Source organism: Puma concolor, chromosome D4 (genome assembly GCF_028749965.1).
Source record: "Puma concolor isolate L17-30 chromosome D4, mPumCon1.1.hap2, whole genome shotgun sequence".
In the NCBI taxonomy this organism is placed as follows: domain Eukaryota; kingdom Metazoa; phylum Chordata; class Mammalia; order Carnivora; family Felidae; genus Puma; species Puma concolor.
This window is the reverse complement of record NC_141679.1, coordinates 74,414,015-74,434,729: the sequence shown is the minus strand read 5'-3', so window position 1 is coordinate 74,434,729 and position 20,715 is coordinate 74,414,015. Positions and strand designations below refer to the sequence as shown.

The 20,715-nt window shown below is 56.1% G+C and overlaps 1 protein-coding gene across 10 annotated transcripts in view; it reads right to left on the bottom strand.

Annotated features, from left to right (window-relative positions):
• Positions 1-4,826: 4,826 nt before the first annotated feature.
• The window catches only part of RGS3 (regulator of G protein signaling 3), a 140,361-nt gene continuing 124,472 nt past the window's right edge, over positions 4,827-20,715 (bottom strand). For 9 of the 10 annotated variants that reach the window (XM_086683765.1, XM_086683766.1, XM_025932945.2 and 6 more), the window contains 6 exons: positions 19,667-20,605; positions 11,735-11,799; positions 7,896-7,997; positions 7,437-7,498; positions 6,657-6,823; positions 4,827-5,779 (listed from right to left, as the gene is read on the bottom strand). In XM_086683765.1, coding sequence (XP_086539891.1) covers positions 5,594-5,779; positions 6,657-6,823; positions 7,437-7,498; positions 7,896-7,997; positions 11,735-11,799; positions 19,667-20,605 — 1,521 coding nt within the window. In that variant the 3' untranslated portion in view covers positions 4,827-5,593. Of the gene's footprint in view, positions 5,780-6,656; positions 6,824-7,436; positions 7,499-7,895; positions 7,998-8,096; positions 8,388-11,734; positions 11,800-19,666; positions 20,606-20,715 lie in introns of those variants that run through there. The other variant, XM_086683773.1, reaches the window with a different exon arrangement.

Here is a 20,715-nt window from a genome sequence, read left to right as displayed (position 1 = left end):
GGTTTCCTTCCCGCAATTCCGGGGACTGTGAGCTTTGCCTTTGCAAACTGAGCTCGGCCCCTGGACGGGGCTGCTCTGGCCTGGGCTTGGGGTGCGTGTGTGAGACAGAGGTGGGGTAGGTGTGGACTTTACCTCAAGGGAACGAACGTGCGAATAGCCGGCACAGGCTTCCTCCACTCAGCCCGGCTAGAGGTCATGGGCGGCCGCGACCCGAGCGGCATGAACCCGGAGGGACTCCAGGGCAGGTGGCAAATAGACCGCTCCATCCCAGTCAGTCCTTCTAGTTCCCCCTCTAGGGCGGAAGTGGCTAGACTCTGTATGTAGTCCTGACAACCCTCCCAACACCCCCCACCATACGCAGACACACCTGGCCTGGATTCTAGCCCCTCGCATCGCACAAAGCGCCATCTGCCCCTTCAGAAGGTCCTCAGGCAGGAGGAAAGCTTGGTTCTCCTGGTTTCCCAGAAGAAACCACCAGGAGAGAGGAGGGGCCTCATACAAGGTCACACACGGGTTTGGGACAGGCCAGCTGCCCGCCTATATGGGTGCTACTCAGGTTGCTCCTCAAACGGCAAGCAGGACTCTGCTGAGCCCACTGACCCTGGGGCCCAATCCCACCCTTTTGTGGCCCTGCCCTTGTCTTTGAGTCACTGGTGGCCTTGTCTTAAAAACTGCCCGTCGAGCCGATGGCGGGGGGCGGCTTCCTCCCGCACAGCTGCTTCCTTAGCCTGACCTCACCTCTTGATGTTCAGTGGCAGCCCCGGGCCCCCCTCCATCTGCCTACGTGAGGCACCCCCTCTGCGGCTGGCCCCGTGCTGAGGGTTTACACGTATTCCTTATCTCACTGAGTCCCCCTGAGACCCATTAGGTGGGATTACTATTCCCATTTTATAGATGAGATGATGGAGGCTCGGAGAGGTAAGGCAATTTATCAGAAGCCCCAGTGGGAGACTGGGATTCAGCTCAGGACCAGACATCCCCACACATTTAAGCTCCTGTCCTTCCTTAGGAAAGCTCCACCCTCAAGACCAGGAGAACCTGTGCTGTCCACGAATTTCCTCTGACCGGCCGGAGGCGAGGCTGCCCGCCATGAGGGACTGGGGTTCCAGTCTCTGCTCAGCCACAACATACCTTTCCACTTTCCCTGAACATTAACTTTCTCATCTGTGAAAGGAAAACAACACTCTGAACTCCTCCAGGCCTGCTGTGAGGACTGATGGAGATAAGGCATAGAATGCCCTTGGTGTGTGCCCCTGTGTGGCCAGCAGCTACTTTTTTTTTTTTTAATTTTTTTCGTGTTTATTTATTTTTGAGAGAGAAAGAGAGAGACAGAACGTGAACGGGGGAGGGGCAGAGAGAGAGGGAGACACAGAATCCGAAGCAGCCTCCAGGCTCCGAGCTGTCGGCACAGAGCCCGACTCCGGGTTCGAATTCACGAACAGTGAGATCATGACCTGACCCAAAGTCAGAGGCGTAACCAGCTGAGCCACCCGGGCGCCCCAGTAGCTACTACTTTTTATCTGCAACTGGCATTGCTCTCTCCCCCAACCCTAGCTACCCTCACTCTCATCCGTGCTGAGCAAGCCCAGACCAGCCCTGAAGCTCTTCCTCACCACCACCTCCCCCCCACCCACCATCTCCTCCAACCCAAGGAACGGGCACCCTGGCGGCAGGGGTCCCAGGGCACCCCCTTTCCTCCTGTCGGGCCCTGCCAGGGAGAGGATAGGCAGAGTCAGATGTTTCACAGATGGTGCCGATTATAAGCCAAAGAACAGCTCAGAGAGCACTTGTTTGAGGCCCAGGGTCTGTTGCCTGAGGGCACGAGAGCACTGAGGGAGAGGAGGGGAGCAGAGGGGTGACTTGCGGAGACTTTCTAGAGTAGGATACCAGTGAAGGGGACCTAGGGAGGGGACAGGAGGAACTAGAGGACCAAGGCAGAGACATGGGGGTGGGGAGTGCAGAGGAGTTTAGTGAGGGTGTGGGGAGCAGAGAAAAATGAAGCCAGAGAATCGGGGAGCGAGTAGGGGGCTCCCGGGGCGGACGACCCACGGGGGCTACTACTGACTGACCTGCCCCCATTACCCCACCCAGCCCCAGGATCCTGGCTTCACAGAGAAAGAACTTTAGGACCTCCAGGGTCTCCCAGGCCCTCCTGAGCTGCTCTGGGAGATAATGAGCTCCCTGTCACAGGGGAGATGCAAGCAGAGACCCAAGAAGGGACTCAAGCATGAGTCAGCCGTTTAGACCAGATGGTCTCTTCCCAGCTGGAGAGCCGGGGAGGCCACATCTGCCCCAAGCGAGGCCAAGAGGCCAAGAGACCAAGAGCTGGAGGGACCGGGCCATAGGCAGGCCAATGCTGAGTGTCGTCCCACCGGCATCCAGTGGAGAGCCACTGCCCTACCGTGCCCTCTCCCCTTTCCACCCTTCAAACCCCATCTGCAGGCTGACCCCAAGTGCTCCCAGCCAGGCCGGCTGGGCAGTGGTGTGAGGACAGGCTGTTTCTGACACTCCCTGGAACCGGCTGGCTTTGTCCTCTAGCTAAATGTTCCTGGAAGGACAGAGATCTGGGGCCTGAGGCTAAAGGCTCCCTGTCCTCACCGATCAGGGTAGAGTCCTGGCCTGGACAACTTTAGCATGAGCGTTGCCACCCCCCTGGGACCCTGAATAACGATGTCACTAACAGCAGCTTGCGTTGAAGGAACACATCCCCGTGCTTGTGGGCTAAACTTGCTGCAGGCATGACCTCCCTTAGTCACCGAAGCTCTGGGAAAGGTGCCAATATGCACAGTTTAGAGATGAGAAAACTGAGGCGAAGAGAGGCTGCGTGATTTTTTCCAAGATTTACATCTAGTAGTAAGCAATGGAGCCAGGGCCTGGGCCTTTCGCCTCTATGCAGCACTGCGCCTCCCTCTGCCTCAGTCTTCCCATCTGTAGAATGGGAAGAGACCTGGACATAATGACCTCACAGCCTTCATGTCCCACATTGAGCAGCCTGGGACTGCCAGACAGAAAGCAAGGGGCCTGATCCTTCCTCGCATGTTAAAAAAAAAAAGTGGGGGACAGCCCACTATATCGTGAGGGGACTGAGGCCTCAGTGGAGAGGGCTGTGCCCAAGGTCCCCAGGGAGCCCAGTCAGGGCCCAGGGCAGGGGGATCCAGGCACCTTTCCAGTGGGCTATCCAGCTGCTCAGCAGAGTCAAAGACGCTCTGGGCCAAGGGACCCAGCGTGAGTAATGGAACCAGGCAATGGGGCCTTCCGAAACGAGAATTCCATCTGCCTGACTTTGCTCTCCGGGACTTCGGTTTCCATGGCAACTCGGGGGTGGGAAGGTGGAGGGCTTGGCCCAAGGCTAAACCCCTGGAACCCGAAGAAAGGGGAAGGTGAGGCTCTTCAGGGGCACAGGGTCTCCTGCAAGTGGAGGGCACCAGAGAAGTCGAGCCAGGCTGAGACTCAAGTTCGGGGCTCCGTCGGCTGCCAGCTCTGCCCGCTGGCCATCGTGGGAGGAACAGGAGCGGTATTGTGGTCCCCTCTGGGCCTGTTTTCCCAGCTGTCAGACCCCCAATCTCAGACCCGGATGCCATCTGCAAGGTGCCCTTGCTCTGAGTTAGGGGCACATTTCTGCCCCTTGCCGTCCCATTTTAGCCTCGAGGTGGCTCCGTGGTGGGAAAGCTCTTCACTGATTACGAGGCCAAACAGGGCTCAGGCCAGGTCCAATGCCAGGCCCTGGTGCCTGAAGAAGACCCAGCTCCACTCCTGGAAGAGCTCACACTCCAGTACTGGAAAAGAAGGCTGTACAACGTGTGCTGAGCACCTACTGTATGCCTGGCCCCAGGTTAGGCCTCCAGGGAAAAACAGCGAGGGGAGGCAAGGGAGAATGACCACACAGCCCTGTGTCCTCTGTGTCTCCAACTTACGGCGGGCAGATGTGAACCCAGGACCCCGGGCAGGGAACGGATCCAGGGAGATGGGGCCCAGCCCCTCCTGTACCAATTCCGTCCGGCTTCATCAAAGCCAGCCCAGCTGGGCCAGTCCCCACTCCAGGCCATGTCCAGGCCCCTGCGCCCCAGACCCTGGCAGGTGGCATGTGGGGGCGGCTTTGGCATCAGCTTGGCCTGGGTTCCAGGCTCCCTTCTACCTCCCCCAGGCAAGCGGTCCAGGGCCTCCGGTGAAGTGCTGCTTTGGACAGGGCCTTTCCTAAATTTGCATCTCCCATTAGGCACAGAGTGGGAAGCCTTCCCCAGGGACACAGAGGGACTCTCTGTAATCCCTGTTCCTCATCACCTGCCCAGCTCTGTCTTCTGTCCTAAAGGCATGCATGGGCCTGCCCAAGCCTGGCCTCATCCACCTCCACCAACAAGCCCTGTGCCACCCGAAAGTCCCACTAGGATCTCAGGGTAAGGGGCGGGGGGCAGAAAAATGAAGGGCTTTCGCCAGTTGGTGGCCAGGCTAGGACTCCACTCTGTGGCGAGTAGAGGACAGCAATCCAGAGCACAGGTTTTATAGCCAACTGGGCCCACGCAGAACCGTCTGTCACTTGCCAGCTGTGTGACCTTGGACAAGTCACCCCACCTGCCTGTGCTTCAGTCTCCTCATCTGTGAAATGGGCATAACCCTCACCTCCCAGGCTTGTGGAGAAGATGAGACGGTAAACAGGACAAGCACGGCCAAGTGTCCGGCCCAGGGAGGCACCCTGTCAGGGAGGGGCAGTCACCGGTGTATCGTGTATATGGCTCTGGGATGGGAGGCGGGTGATGGAGAGACAGAAGCCGTTCTGACCCTCCCAGCCCCAGTGACCCTGGGAAAGCCCAAACCCGGGAATACCCAGAAAGGGTCAAGAACGAGAAATAACAGGCCTTTTATTTGCTCCAGAACTTGGCTGCTGTGTGGTCTGAGGGTGCCACGCCTTCCCAGAGCCCCTGAGGGACACCTCACGCAGCAGGTGCTGGATTTCTGTGCGAGGTCACACGGCAGCACCCACCCCTCCAGGCCTCATCAGTCCGGAAGACCCAGCTGCCACCACTGGTGCCCGAAACTGGAAAGTGGGGTCCACCCTCTCTGCAAGGTGGCTTTTCACAAGGCATTGGTTAAAATATTGCACTTGTAAATTAGGAACACTGATGAGGCAAAAATTTCCTATTACAGGACAACGTGCCAAGCATCCGACTACTGTTTAAATAAATAAAACTCAAGGTGAGGGTCTGAGCTGCAGCCCCAGTGGCCCCTAAGGAGAGCGCTGGAGCCCACAGCCAGGCCCCCTGCCCCATCAGCCAGTTCTTTAAGGAACTTGGTCAATGCTGAGTCTTTGCAGCACAGAGCAGCAGCTCCGGATCTGGCTCAGCCAGGGCCCCTGACCTGCCAGGGCCCTTGGGCCCCCTCGTACCGGGGCAGTGAGGACCCAACGGGGCCGGTCCTCCTTCACCTCCAGTGGCCTGGGCCTCTCTCGGTCCAGGCCTCTCGTCTGAATGTCCGTCTGTCCGTCCGGAGACACAGCCTCCAGGGGCTTGCTTGCCCCCTCCGTCGCAGGGGGAGAGAGGCAGGTGGGAAGGGGGCCCAGCCCGCCTGATGTGAACACCGAGCTCTACTCTGGCAGCCCCTAAAGTGGGGGACTCATCTTCTTCTGGTTAATGAGGTCCAGGTAGAGGTCGGAGCGGAGGAAGCGCGGATACGAGTCCTTTTCCATGAGCCCGAAGATCCGCTTCTGCGCCAGATCGAAGCAGCCCCGGGTCACGCTCTGGAGGTTGTCCTTGGTGTGCTCCCGTGTGTAGGAGTCCAGGTTTACCTGAGGAGGCGGAGGGCAGTGCGCTCAGGTCTACCTGCAGGGGGGTGATCCTGGGGGTGGAGGGCCAGGAACGTGACCTACCCAGCCTCTCACCTCCGAGCCCCTCTGCTCCATGTCTTAAGGCTCAGAGTGGAGGCCCTCAGGTCAGCGATTCAAGTCATGGCTCAGTCGCTCATTGTAGGGCTGGTAGTGTATAAGGCCTGCGGACACCCCCTCTAAGGTCCGACTGCCTGGTTCGAATCCCGGCAGTGCCACACCTAGGTGTGTGACCCTGAGCGAGTCATCTAAGTGCTCTGAGTCCCGTTGACTCGTCTGCAGGCTAGGAAGAACAGTCTGTCCCTCAAAGAGCATTGAAGACTAAGCAAGGTCATCCATGCTGAATAGATACGGATTAAATCGATAGATCGTCCACTGTGACTCTGCACGCAGCGTCTAGCACTCAGTCAGCACTCCTTGGTGTGGGTTACTCTGACTAGGTTCTCTGAGACTGTCTCCTCATTTTTATTTATTTTTTTTTTATTTTTTTTTTTTAATATATGAAATTTATTGTCAAATTGGTTTCCATATGTCTCCTCATTTTTAAAATGAAGAGAATATTAAACCCATTTTACAGGTTGTCGTCAGGTTAAATAAAAGAGCACACACATAAAGGGCTTAGCAGGTGCCTGCCACACCGGTGCCTGGGCAGTGACCATTTCTGTTCTTCCCAGGGCCCCTGTCTGCTTCCTCTGCACCCTGGACACATGGTCCCCGAGGGTCACTCTGGCCTCTTCTCCTTCCTGAGCTCCTTGAGGCTGCCAGGTACCTACAATCACTGAGAGGCCACTGGGGATGGGGATGAGGATGGGGGGCCTGAGGGCCCGGCCTGAGGCCTTACCTCCTTGCACGCCTGGATCGCAATGTACTCAGCAAAGATCTTCTTGGCCTTGGCTGTCATCTTGGACTGTGACTTGACCTTCTTGAAGTCCTCACATGCCAGCCAGAATTCCAGGTTCTCCTCACTAAACTCGGTGCGAAGAAAGGCCTGGAACACTGCTAACCCATCTGTGAGGAGAAGCCCAGGCCCTTTGTGAGAGGCAGAACCAGCTACTTCCGCCCTCTGGCCGCCCAGCTTCCCCTCCAGGGGCCTTTAGGGTACAGAGCTTAGTAAGATAACCGCTTCCAAGAGCCAGGGGCCCAGGGCCATGGACCCACCCCTGCCACTCTGCCTCTCTGGGAGCCTTGGCCAGGTGTCTTCCCTGTCTAGTGCCTCAGCTCCCTCATCTGTAGAGTGGGGGTCACGAGTCTATTTCCTGGAGCCCTACGAGGATCAGAGGGGATCCTGCCCACGAGACGCGGGGCACATTTAGCCCAGAGTAAGCCCTGGGTACATGGAAATGTTTATTGTAACTCTGGGACTCCGGGTCTGAGCACACAGGTCCCAGTGGCCTCTGGCAGGCAATGCCAGCTCCCGTGGCCAGGGCAGCGCTGGCAGAAGCCGGCGCCGAGGCCAGCCCAAGGGCCTCTCCCGACAGCAGAGGCCCCTGGGGGGACCCAGCAGAGAGGGAAAGGCGACCTCTCTGGGACCAGCCTCAGTCTCTGGGTCTGGGAGAGGAGCAAAGAGAAGAGGGAGGGAGGTAACACGGGGAGGGGAGCAGGCCGGCCGGCCCCCACTTACATTTGTGAAGCAGCAGCTTCTCCAAGGACTCACCCCACTTGAGGGCTTCCTCCGAGGTGGGCCTGAGCGGGGGAGGGAAGGGGCACAGTGAGGCACCGGGAGGTTTCGGGGAGGTGGGGTGGCTGGGGCTGGGGGCACTCTGTCGGCTGCCCTCGGGCCGGGCAGTGGCCAGCCCAGCTGAGGAGCCCAGAAGGGGGCCCACCCCGCTTCCGTGGGCCGGAACCACTCCCAGCTCCCACCTCTGTCCCTGCCTGGCTGTCCTTCCCAGAGCAGCTGCTCCGGGTGAGGGCTGCTGCTTGCCAGGTGCCAGGCTCTCTGAGAGAGCCTCCATCCACCCCAGAGCTGGGTCCAGCCAAAAAGATCCCTGTGCATTTAAGCCGGCCACCAGCCCTGCTTTCCCGGGGACCAGCGAGTGCCTGAGGGGTCACGGGGGGGGGGGGGGGGCCGGGGGAGACCTACTTGAATGACTTCACCATTTTGTCCGCCTTGCCCCCAGGTTGGGCCCCAGGGGACTCATTCCTCCTCCGGAAGATGCCCAGCTTGTTCTTCATGTCCTTGGCTCTGGGGGCAGAAGCAGAGAAGGGGGTCGGTCAGCCTGGCACACTCAGCCCCGGCAAATGCAGGGCGGGAAGGGCGTGCGCTGGGGTGAGAGGCACCTACTCCTTCATCGTGTGCCGCCTCTGGAGGTTCCCGTTGCGCGTGAGGTACATGCCTCGGAGCATCTCCGCGGGGCCCCCCACCTTGGGGCCCGGGGTGGTCCGCGGGGAGCGCCCCCCAGGCTCCTGCCCCCAGGCCTGCGTCCCGGGCGCCAGGCAGCGACGGTGCCGCGGGCTGCCGTCAGCCGAGCGCTCGCTCGCTCGCTCGCTCGTTCGCCGCGATCTCGGCCGGAGGACTGGGCTCCCGAGCGCAGGCCGGGCTGGGACTCAGACGGGAGGAGCCAGGAAATGGGAGGGCCCAGGACGGGGAGCGGAAAAAAAAATATCCCTCCCGGCCAACCCTGAGAGGGAGCCCGTGAAAGGGGCATGTGTCTGCAAGGGGCGGCCTCTGGGGCCCGCCCGGCGGAGAGCCAGACCCGGTTATTTGTGACCGGCCTCCCCGTTGCCATGGCAGCGCCAGGGGAAGGAGGAGAAAACAAGTCAGCAAATTGCTGGGAGGGAGGGACGGGAGGCTCTGCCCACCGGGGTGGCTGGTCTGGCTATTTTTAGCCAGGAATCATTTTTAGTCTGGCCACTCCCCCAGGAGGCAGCTGGGCAAAGGTGCTGGCAAGAAAGGGGTTAAATGTCCCATGCTCCAGTGTGCCCCCCTTGTCCCTTAGACCCCCCCCACATCGGGCACCTCCAGGAGAAGAGCTCCTGGCAGCTGGCCTCGGCCTCAGTCGTGGGCTTTGGATACAAGGGGCCACCAATATGCACGATGCCCCAAAAGTCTTAGTACAAACTTAAGCTCAAATAACTTCAGACGTACAAATCCTATAAACTCTCAAAAATGTCATTTGGGATTTTAATTAATGTAACTTGTTTAACACACATTCAGTTTTGTGAATTTTGAATGATAAACTTTAACATTTTTCATTTTTTGGTCTCTGTCCTTCTAAATATAAAAAATCCTGACTTGAAACCAAAAGTTAAAATGAAGAATGCATTGGCAAAATCACAATGCTACCTAAGCGTAAAAGGAATTTAAATCATTCAACTTTTGTGGCTCAGTCGGTTAAGCGTCCGACTTGGGCTCAGGTCATGATCTCAGAGTCTGCGGTTCAAGCCCGGCATTGGGCTCTGTGCTGACAGCTCAGAGCCTGGAGCCTGCTTCACATGCTGTGTATGTGTGTGTGTCTCCCTCTCTGACCCTTCCTCTCTTTCTCTCTCAAAAATAAGTAAAGAGTAAAAAAAAAAATAATTCAACTTTCAGACGGGTGTTTGTAAGTTTGTAGTATTTACATTTCTGCAGTTATTCCAGCTTAAAGTAGCATTAAGGCCCACGGGACACTCTGTGTAAGTCGTTAAGGGAGGTGGTACCCTGTGGAGGTTAAGTGTGAGATTCTGGAGCCACACAGCCTCAGGTTCAAATCCCGGCTCCAGAGGTTACCAACCGTGTGCTCTTTGTCAAGTTACCTGACCTCTCAGAATGTCGAATTTTCTCATCCATCAAAAAGGGATGATTGTAGTACCTACCAGCTGCTTAGGGTTGTAACTGCACGTAGAGTTTTAAGCACATTGCCTAGGGCAAAAATGCTCAGACTAGAGCTGAGGCCCACAGTGTCCTGAGGGTCTGGGGCAGCTGCCCAGGGCTGGGGACCCTGCTCTGGCAGGTCTCAGCCGTGAGCTAAGGCCAAGGAGTCCAGGGATTGGCAGCCGTCTGGGTGAGGACTGGGGCCCTCAGCAAACCCGGGAGACTGGGGGCCAGCACGTGACTTCCTGGGGCATAGTGCTCTGTCTGACAGGATGGCAGGGCTCAGAGAGGCGCCGCGTGTCTCCACGTGGGTCCAGAAGGCAGAACAGGGACCCATAAGAGGAATCTAAAAGAACACTTTCCTCCAATCGGAGCCATGAAGACATGGAAGGGGTGGGCTCTGGGGCATGGGCTCTCATCTCTAGGGGCTCAAAGACTACCTCGCAGGGCTGCCGTGAACCTCCTTCGGAGCTTCAATAGAGGAGGTTCTGAAGAAAAAATACCGTATTTCTATTTCTATTGTTAGCCCCAGCACGCCAGGTTCCAGATCCCCGCTCTACCACTTACTTGCTGCGTGACCTAGGACAAATAACTTAGCTTCTTTCTGCTTCAGTTTACTCATTTGTAAGATAGGGTAAGAAAAAAAGGAAACGTAAAATAAAAACAATGGTAAAGAGGGGAGCCTGGGTGGCTCAGTCAGACTTCGGCTCAGGTCATTATCTTGCGGTTCACGAGTTCGAGCCCCGTGTCCGGGCTCTGTGCTAACAGGGTCAGAGCCTGGAGCCTGCTTCACATGCTGTGTTTCCCTCTCTCTCTACCCCTCCTCTGCTTGCACTCTGTCTCTCTCTCTCTCTCAAAAATAAAATAAAACATTAAGAAATTTTTTTAAAATACTGGTAAAGATTAAATTAGATAATATACGGAATACACACAGAACAGTGCCTGGCACAATAAATATTACTTATTTTTGTTGCTATCTCAGATTCTAAGAGTCCTCGATTATGTGAGCTTCAGGCATTCAAAGGCAGAGAGCGCCCACCCCAAAGCAAGGCTAGTGTTGGTGGACCAAGATGGCTCCAGCACCCCCAGATGGCCACCCCTACTGCCCCCTACTGCATCCCCCCCCCCCCCGGGAGCAACACCCACAGTGGCTTTGGTGATACCTGGACCCAATGGTGGGTGCAAAGGGCTATTTTTTTGTGCATTTTGCCTTCCCGAGAAGGTGTGACTGTTCCTGGCTGCAGAGTGAGAGAAGCCTACAGTTGCACAGGAACCTGGAGAGGGCAAAGGAGCTGAAAAGAAAGAGTTTCTCGGGTCGTGGACACGAGCCAAAGTGGAGGCCAGGGAAAAGGCTGCCAGAGGCATCTGGGAACACTCCTGTCTCCTCCCCCAGGCCCCCCTGGTAAATAATGGTGGGTACTACCAGACCCAGAGGGGAGGGGGGCTCCTTCTGGGGGCCTCCATGTGACCCACTGCCTTCTCTCCATCCCTCCCCGTAGTCTCCAGGGCTTTGGACCCAGGTGTACAAGGAGGCCCAAGGAGAACGCACATACACCCTGTTCATTTATTTGGCACCTCTAACAAACCTCCAAAACGGAAGTGTAAGGCGAGTGTGACCAGAAAGGCTGGGGAGTGTGGGCTTTGCTACCTAGACCAGCAGCGCCACCTCCTGGTAATTCCCAAGACTGCTAGTATTCAAGGGCTTAGGAGGAAAACGGGGGAATCCCAGTAAACTGTCGGTTCGGTGCTTTCTCAGAGGCAGCAAAGAACTTGTCAAGGGCACTCAGCCACTGCTTGACTCAGAGGCTGGGCCGGGGCCAGAACAACCTGGCTGGTTGCCTCTGCTTGGCTCCCTGGGGCTTCCAGGTACTGAATCAGCACACTGCATCACTCGCATGAATGCTGAGGGCAGTGCCGGATGCTCAGGACCCTCGTGACCCTACCCTGGGGCCACTGCTAAGTCCTAAGATCCTCTTGTTCACTGGTGTCTGTCTAGGGAAGGACAGGACACAGCCCCTTCTCCCCACCTGGACCCGTGGAGGAGAGGCAAGTTTGAGGATAGAGGAGGAAAAGGGGGTTGGGGAGCCTCCCTGATTGCAAGGTTGAGGATCATGATCTTTGCAACGTACAGGTTTTTGCTCTTTCTCTTCCGAGAGGCTTCATCGTCATCCCCAACTGCATCAGCCCCACTCATCTGTGGAAGAAAGATAGACACATTACAGTCTGGGCATCCGAAGGCTGCTGCCTGAGCAAAGACAGGCTCAGGGATCCAATAGCTCCTGCCAGCCATGCCACCCCTCTCCTGCAAAGACCCCACCCCTCAGGTGAGGGACAGGGAGACCCATTACTGGGAACGGCCTGTCCATGAAGTGCGGTTGGCTTGGCAGATCCCCCAGCCAAAGGTGTCTCCCCCTGGTGCAACTAGGAACCCAGGCTGCAGGGGAGAAGCCAAAGACACAGCCCGAATGGCAGAGCCAGAGACGTGGCACTTAATCACGGCAGGCAGTAGGGCAGACTGGAGAGCAGGGCTACAGCAGGCGTTCTGCAGTGTGACTCAGCCACTCGCTGTCCCTCTGTGAGCCTCTGCTTCTTAATTTCAAAATCGAGATCATAATGACTAACTCAGGATTCTGAGGTCTGACAGAGACCTGAGATTGGTTGGCAGTGTGTAAAGTGAATTGTTGCACAAGCCTGAGAGAACCTCTTTTGCCTTAAAGTTTTCCATGACTCCCCGGTGCCCCCAGGGTAACATTCAAACTCTGTAACATGATACACAGGGTCTGGGTAGAAAGTTGCATTTTAACATCAGTTACAATTCCTTCAGTTATCTCTCCAGCCTGACCCCTGCTCCGGCAACCTCCTTGACCCTGCCCTCCAGGCAAATGGAATGTCTTCACCTGATCTGCCCTGTCACCTCAGGCGTTGCATGTGCTATACCTTCCATGGGAGACGTTTTTGTGACCCTCCCATCTCCCTTTACTCCCAAGACCCAGCCTCAGGAAAGACTTAGACCTTGTGTAGGCCCCTTAAATGCCTCCTCACCCGGGGAGCACCCCTAGACCAAGGGTGTGCCCCCTGCACACCTTTTGGGGTCCCCACCATATTTGAAATGGGTCTTTCTAAATCTGTCCCCTCTGCTTGACTGTGAGTTCTCAAAAGCAAGCCCTCTGTCCATCTGGATCACCTTCACAGGGCCTGGCACACATTTGAAGAGCAACAAATATTTGTCAGGTGAATGAATGAATCAAGAGAAGGAAAGCAGACTGAGAACAATGAGTCTTGAGGCCCTCACTGCCTAAATCATGGCTTGCAACTTTATCCCCCACTGCTCCACTGGGGCCCACACTTCACACCCCCCACCCTTTCCCTCCCCTTTGCCTGTGCTGTGTCCCCGTCCTGGAATGCCCTCTCTCCTCTCCCTCCTGCCCTGCCAATTCTCATCTCCTCCCGGTCTATCATTCCTCTTCTCCCGACCCCTCCAGATTTCCACCATCTCTACCAGGGCTGTCCTCTGTTCCCTTTGCCCTGCTGGTGCTTGTCCATCTTCCTCCAGGGGAAACCCAGGGCCCCAACAGTGCCACCCTAGGGCAGGAGCCCAGGAAATGTTCTGGGATGGGAGAGGCGCTAGAACTCAGAGCGGGCTGGGCATGGACACTATGTCCCAAGACAAGACAGCATGCTACCAGGTGTGGACTTCAGCTCTGACTCCTCAGGAGCCCCACCCTGGGCCTCAGTTCCCTCATTTGTAAAATAAAGATGGGCTAATTCTTAAAGTGCTCTTAATTCAAGTAAGAAAAGTGGCCTTATTCCAGATATGGCCAGCAGGGGGGGGCTACTAGCCTCAGCAGAGTACCCACCCATGGATGGATGGATGGATGGATGGATGGATGGATGGATGGGATTATAGCTTCATTTATGGAACTCATACTGTAGACGAAACCCCGGGATGCGCATTATCCAGATACCATCTCGTTAATACTCAAAGTAAGTCCACAAACGGAGGCTCAGAGAAGTTCAGTCACTTGCCCAAAGACACTCAGAGTGTAAATGACGACAGCTGGAATCTGGGCCTGTATGCATTTAAGACCCGTGTTTCTCCACCAGAGGATGCTGCTACTCAAATGTAAGGACAGGGCACATTTTGAATACTCTCAGTAAAAGACTCAGGGGAAATGCCACATCCTTCCTGAGGTGGCTGCCCAGCCAGGGTTGTAAACACGTGTGTGTACGTGCACACGCAGGCACACACCCACCTCTGGTGTGTGATCCCAGAGCTTGGGTTTACAGGAAGTAAGTATTGATCCTATTTCCACTGACTGTGGAGGAGTTTCTTAGCCTCTCAGCTTTGACTTCTTTAGCCATAGCCTAGGTGTGGTGACAGCCACAGCCCTGGCTGCTGGAAGATTCGCCAGGATAAAGTCTAGGCCCCTGTGGCCCAATCTTGGTGGCCTCTGTAACCAGAGCTGCCAGCGTTGACTGCTCAGTGAGTCTTACTTCTGTCGCCCGTTGCGCACACAGGCTGTAGTCACGCCCGTGCGGCTAACAGTGCCCGAAGCCCCCACCCGTGGGAAAGGGCCACGGGCGCTGGGCTTCCTGCCATTCTAACCTCAGCTTCCGTACTTTATCGAGCCCACACAATGGGCCTGGGGACCACTCCCGCCCCGCTGCACCCCCAGCCTCTGCACTGCTGGGAAATGGGCTCTTCCTTCCACTGCTGGGAGGGGGTCATCTTCGGCAGGGACCAGCCTACACCGATCGGCCTGGTAGCTCAGGCCCTGGGAGTCGGCCCCCAGAGCAGCTAGGAAAACCCAGGCGCTGAGGGGGACCTGCAGGCCAGACAGAGAAGAAACTGAGCCAGAAAGTCAGGGTTCGGATTTCTAGCCCCACAGTGGGCCCCAAGGCTCCCCCTTCAGGAGCTGCAGTAAGGCCTGCCCAGTACCCAGCACACAAGAGGCCTCTCCCTCCCATCTCCCCACTGCCTTGCCCCTCCAGAGGGCCCTCCCTGCTGAAGAAGTGGAGGAGAGTCCAGAATCACCAGCCCTCCCTTCACTCCAGGCAGGAATCTCTGGGGCCTGCCCAGCCCCCATTGGGCCTCTCCAGGGACTGGCGGCTCCCTGCCTCTTGGAATAAGAACTATAATTCTTAGTGTAATTATGACTATAATAATAGTTGTGGTTAAGAGTGTCAATTGTTCTAAACTGTCTGGATTTGAATCCTACCTCAGTGACTTAGCTAATTGACCTTAGCCAAGTTACAACCCCAATGTGTGCCTCGGTTTCTTTATCTATAAAATGGGGGATAATAGCTGGACCTACCTCCTAGGGGTATTGTGCGAATTAATTAAGTTAATACATATGAAGTGCTGAGCACAGTGCCTGGTGCTCGGTGACGATCAGCTATTGTGGTTATTGCTATTATTTATTGAGCACTCACTATGCGCCAGGCACTGAGCTGAAGTGCTTTAACACACTTTATGTCACTCTTCTTTACAACAATTCTAAGAGCTGTTTGTTGCCCTTTGCCCCAGTTGACAGCTGAGGAACCTGAGGCCCAGGACTGCTCAGCAGCTTGCCCAGGGTCCACAAGCTGGCAAGTAGCAGAATTTCAGGTCTGGCTCCAGACCCCACCCATGATTGAGGGCTCTCATGAGCAGGACGTCGTCTGGTTTCTCTTACTGGTCCTGACCCAACTTCTGGGACCACCTGGCCAGGCCTGGCTGCTCTCTCTCTGACCTGGCCCTGCCTGGCAGACCCCATAGAACCTTGTGGAAACACTGGATCTAAATGCTACACGTATTTGTTTAGACATAGGAAATAACTTCTTTAAGCTTTTTTAAAATAGGAGACTAGAAGGTGTAATCACATCTTGGATCTGGAAGGCATGTTAGGGGCCCTCTTGTCTGACCTCTGGCCTAGGCGAGAAGCTTGGCGTGACAAGGTTAGCACCCTCCGCTGCCAGCCTCTGCCCAAGCCAGTCCCTGTAGGAGGAGCGGGGGAAGGAAGCATGGCCAGGGAGGGCCTGCAGCCTCTGTCTCCCAACTGTCAAAGATTGACCTATGACCCTGGGCCAAGTCAGACCAGGCTGAGGCAGAATTCACTGGAAGCATTCTGGGCGCCAACACAGATACACCCAGGGCTTCCCTGCCTCCCAGGAAAAGGGCAGGCGTGGGCCTGTGGGTCTGCCTGCAGGGTCACCAGGGAGCAGCCAGCAAGGCAGAAGTGGGCAGCAGAGGGCACTGTGAGGCAACTCAACTCAGCACAGGGAGCCAGGCTGGTGGGGGGGGAAGGCCCAAGGGATGACATTGGTGGGGAGGTCTCCTCTCGGAACCTTAGGCAGCCCATTTGTAAAATGGCCCCGGCGAATGGACCATCTCTCAGATCTGTGTGGTTCGGATATTCCTACTCACAGCAGAAATCAGTGCACAAGGGTGACAGGTAGGGGGAGGAGTAACACAGGGACTGTCTCTCCTGTGACAGGCCACATGTGCTCCAGGCAGCCTCAGCTTAGCCACACGGCAGCACAATGACCAGCTGAGGGCCACACCAGCTCTGTCTGGGCCTCCTGGGTTTCACTTCATGACAGGATCACCGCCATGGACACAGCTTTCTACATAGAGCAACTCCTTAAATCTCTGGGACAACTCCATGAACGCTTAGCACTCCCATTTTCCAAGAGAAAATGAAAGCTCAAAGAAAGATATCACTTGGCCGAGGTCTCAGGACCAGGAAGAGGAGACAGAGCTGAGATTTGAACCTGGGGCTGTTTGACTCCACAGCCTGAAGACTTCCCTCCTTCTTCAGCTCCTGCCTGGAGCAGCCTGGAAACAGTGGCCTGTAGGCATCAGCTGACCCTCCCAAAAAAGCCAGGCCCCAGACAGGAGGGCAGAAGTCATGGCGGAACCCACTGCCTTCCCCCCGCCGCCAGCCCCCACGCCTTGTCCCTCACCAGTCTAAGGTGTGCAGGGTCCGGGGTACAGCCAGGGAGGACTGGACAGGGTGAGGCCACTGTCCAGCTCCAGCACTGTGTGCTCTGTGGCCTGGGACAGAACACCTCTCCCTCAGCCTCAGCCTCCCCGCTGGAGGACAAGTACGGGGGGTCCCACCTTACAGCAATGTTATGAAGGCCAGAAAAGGGAGCTGGAGGCACTTTGTGAATGTTGCCATAACTGTCACCACTCTCACTCCTGCTTTCTCGTCCTCATCATCAGCCACGATTCCCATTTATGAGACATCCAGCAAGCGCTAAGTAGCAGCACTGCCCTAAACACTTTACCCCAGTCAGGCTATTTAATCTTGCCAACAACCCTACAAAGGAGGTATTATTACCATACCCATTTCGCTGATGAAGAAACTGAGGTTCAGAGAAGGGCAGGGATTTGCCCAAGGCCAACTGCCAGTGAGGGATAGAGCGAGGGGCTTGCCCGGCTTAGACCTCAAGGGCAGCGTTCTTCCTGAGGCCGACTGGCTGGAGTAAGCAGGATGTACACGAAGACGGACCCGAAGCTGGGTAAGTGGAAGCCACAAAACGGCAGCCACCATAGGGCAGTCTCTGAGGCCCCCGCCAGCTCAGTCACTCAAGCCCAAGAAAGGAAACAAGAGGCCAAAAGCGGGTGGGGAAGAAAGGATGCTAGTGAAAACCTTGGGCTCCCAAAGGAGGATGCTGAAATAGGACAGAGCTGGTCTGGGATGCTGGACACCCCACACAGAAGTCATCTGCCCCCAAATAGGAGCTGAGTTCAGCTGGTTTGGGGAACTAGAAGTGTGTGCATGAATGTGTATGAATTTGTCTGTATATAAATATTTGTATTTACATGCAGAACAGAACTTGGAAGGGTCTTGGAGAGAGGGTGCGGAGTCAGGATCAGGGGGCCCGGCAGGCAGTGAGGCCTGGGACCTCGGCGCCCTCAAGATGGGAGTGGCCAGGCCTGGTCTGAGTGAGCCTGAGGCCTCACCTGGGTAGGGCACAGTTCTGAACCCTCTCTTATAGTAGCTGCATCAAGAAATGGCCTAAGATGGTGATACTCAAACTATGGGGAACATCACAGTCTCTGGGGGAGCTTGTTTCAAATGCAGGGCCTGGGCACCACCTGCTGGAAATTCTGATTCCAGAAGTCTAGGGTTGGAGACTTCAAAATCTATGTATTATTAACCTCTTCCCGGTGATTACAGGGCACATCAAAGTGAGAATCACATATGTTTGCTGATGAGGAAACAGATCCAGCCCCTGTCCCTTTGGGATTTAGTTCTAATTCCTGGGCCCAAAGTTTAAGGCCATTTTCTGGGGGTTCCACCCTGCCTTTCCAGTCCAACTGCCTTGCAGAAGGTGTCCTCCTAAGTGCCAAGTTGGCCTTATTGCTAGTGGCTGAGGCTAAGAAGGCCTCTGGGGCCATGTCCCAGCTTGGTGGGGAAATGTGCTGGAATCCACTAGTCATGTCTGCCATGGGTGTGGAGGCAGGAATGGCAGTCCGATTGCCATGTATCTGCCATCCCTGCACTTTAGGAATCCTCTGCTCTAGCCAAACTGGCTTCTACAGACAGTTTGTCCAGGCCACGTCCACTTACAGAGAATGCCCGTCTCATCTTCTCTTTATTCTACAGCTGCTCAACCATCAAGGCTGAGCCGAGGGGCATCTTTCTCTGGAAGCTTTCCATGATGCCCCTAGACCCTGAGGTCTTTCCTCCTTGAACTCCCATGTCGCTGGGGGTCAGCTGCCCTCCGTGGGCCCTGGCCACCCCCACCCACCCAGCTCACAACATTGTCATAACAACACCTTGCACTGCGCTGGCTGCTAGCACCTCACCAGCATCTACGAGCTCCTGTGCTAATGTCACCATCAGGCACCAGGTTCTTCCGTTCCATCCTCAACCATCCTGGGACATGAGTGCAATTAGTCTCTGCTTTTCACAGAACGACACTAAGGCTCAGAGGAGCCAAATGACTCACCCAAGGCCACACAGTAAATAAGAGACAGAGCCCAGGCTCAAGCTGGCTGGTGGGCTTCGAGGCCATGGTGCAATCTTTTCACTGCTAGGCCATCTTCCTGACCCACACAAATAACTCATTCCTCACAAGTTGAGATCAGCCTCGCAGATAACTGGGGCCCTGCAGTGGCACAGAGCACAGGGCCTGGCACACAGCAGGAAATCAATAAACACTTATTCATCTATTTATAAATATTTGCAAGAGGTGAATAGCATGGTGCTTAAGAGCTCCAGCCCTGGAGCCAGACTCTAATTCTGGTTCAGACAGTTATAAACCGTGTGGCCTGGTGCCAAGGGAGATAACCGCTCGGTGCCTCGGTTTCCCCATCTGTGGGGAACACCAATGGTATCTACTTCCTAGGCTGTTGTGAGCATTAGTGAGGTCGCATAAAATCGCTTAGAACAGGGGCGCCTGGGTGGCGCAGTCGGTTAAGCGTCCGACTTCAGCCAGGTCACGATCTCGCGGTCCGTGAGTTCGAGCCACGCGTCAGGCTCTAGGCTGATGGCTCAGAGCCTGGAGCCTGTTTCCGATTCTGTGTCTCCCTCTCTCTCTGCCCCTCCCCCATTCATGCTCTGTCTCTCTCTGTCCCAAAAATAAATAAATGTTGAAAAAAAAAAAAAATTTAAAATCGCTTAGAACAATGCCAGCGCAGGGGGAATATGTGCTGTCGTTGTTGGCTGATGGATTTCCAGTAGGGCGAGGCCTGGACCTAGTCTAAATTATTCTACTACAGGAGACAGCTCTCCAGCTAACGTCTCAGACCTTTTTGATCCAAATGCACAATGTCCTGGGCGAGGCCACACCTACTCTACTTTCGGCGAGGACCCCCAAACCAGAGGAGCTGTAAAAACACAGCATCTGGAGTCACAGAGTCACGGGCTTAAGTCTAGGTGCTGCCTTCTTGGTCTCTCCATGCCTCAGCTTTATTTTCCGTCAAATGGGTAGAAGGCTCCCTGGAAGGCTTAGAGGGGCGCAGGGGTGGGACAGCGAATGCTCATACCCTGCAGCTCTGGGATCCACCTCCCTCCTCCCTACCGCCTCATTTATTACCCACTCCCACCCACCCGCGGCCTTCTCACCTTCCTGTGTCCTGTGAAAAAGAGGGAAAGGTGGTGCATGGAGCCACCGTTGCGGCCCAGTTCCTTCTTGAGGGTGCGGGGAGAGGGCATGGCCCAGGTGGACGCAGTGCCCTCCCCGTCCGAGCAGTGCAAGGTAGTGTCGGAGGCGAAGCAGGGCCCGCGGGCTTCCTGCAGCAGGCTGCCCTCGCTGTGTGTCCGGCGACGCAGGGAGTTCTGCACCCTCAGGGAGAGGCCCCCCTCGGCAGCCTGGCCCGCCTCGATCATGCTGCTGCGCTTGGCCTCATGGTGCTCTCCGTAGTTGTCATCACTTGTGTCCTCCTCTTCTTCCTCCTCGTCCCCCTCGTCCCCCTCCTCAGCCTCTTCTGCATCCTCCTCAAAGCCCAGGCCGCCCCCTTCCGCCCCGGCCTTCTGGCTGTAGGCGCTATCCAGCCGGACCTCGGGGATCACGAAGGTTGGCCTGGAGGCCACAGGCAGATCTCCAGGGGCTGCTGGAGGGTCCCCAGAGCTTGTGGTCTCCTCAGCTGGCAGGGGGACCTGATCTTGACAGGGCTCAAGCTCCTGAGCAGGGGGGTCCCGGATGACAGGGAGGTCTTGGCTGACTTGAGGGTCTTGGCTTGGAGGGGGTTCTTGACTAGTAGGAAGGTCCTGGCAGGGAGGGAGGGCAGGGGGTTCCTGGCATGGTGGGGAGTCCTTGCTTGGCCAGGGCTCCTGGCCTGGAGGAGGTTCCTTGCAGGAAGGTGAGTCTTTGCTGGACAGCGGTTCTTGGCCAAGAGAAGGTTCCTGGACAGAAGAGGACTCCTTATTGGGTGGAAAGTCTTGTCCTGAAGGAGGCTCCTGGCCAGAAGAGGGGTCCTTGTTGGGTGGGGGGTCTTCGGCACCCAGCTCCTTCCCTTCCTCCAAGGGCATCTCTCTCTTCTCATCCGCCTCTGGCTCAAACATCTGGGATACAAGAAGCAAACAAGAAAAGCTCAGAATGAGAGGCTATGAGATGCCAGGCACCGTGCATGAGCCAGCATCACAGAGGCCGAAATAAATCAGGCAAAGGCCTG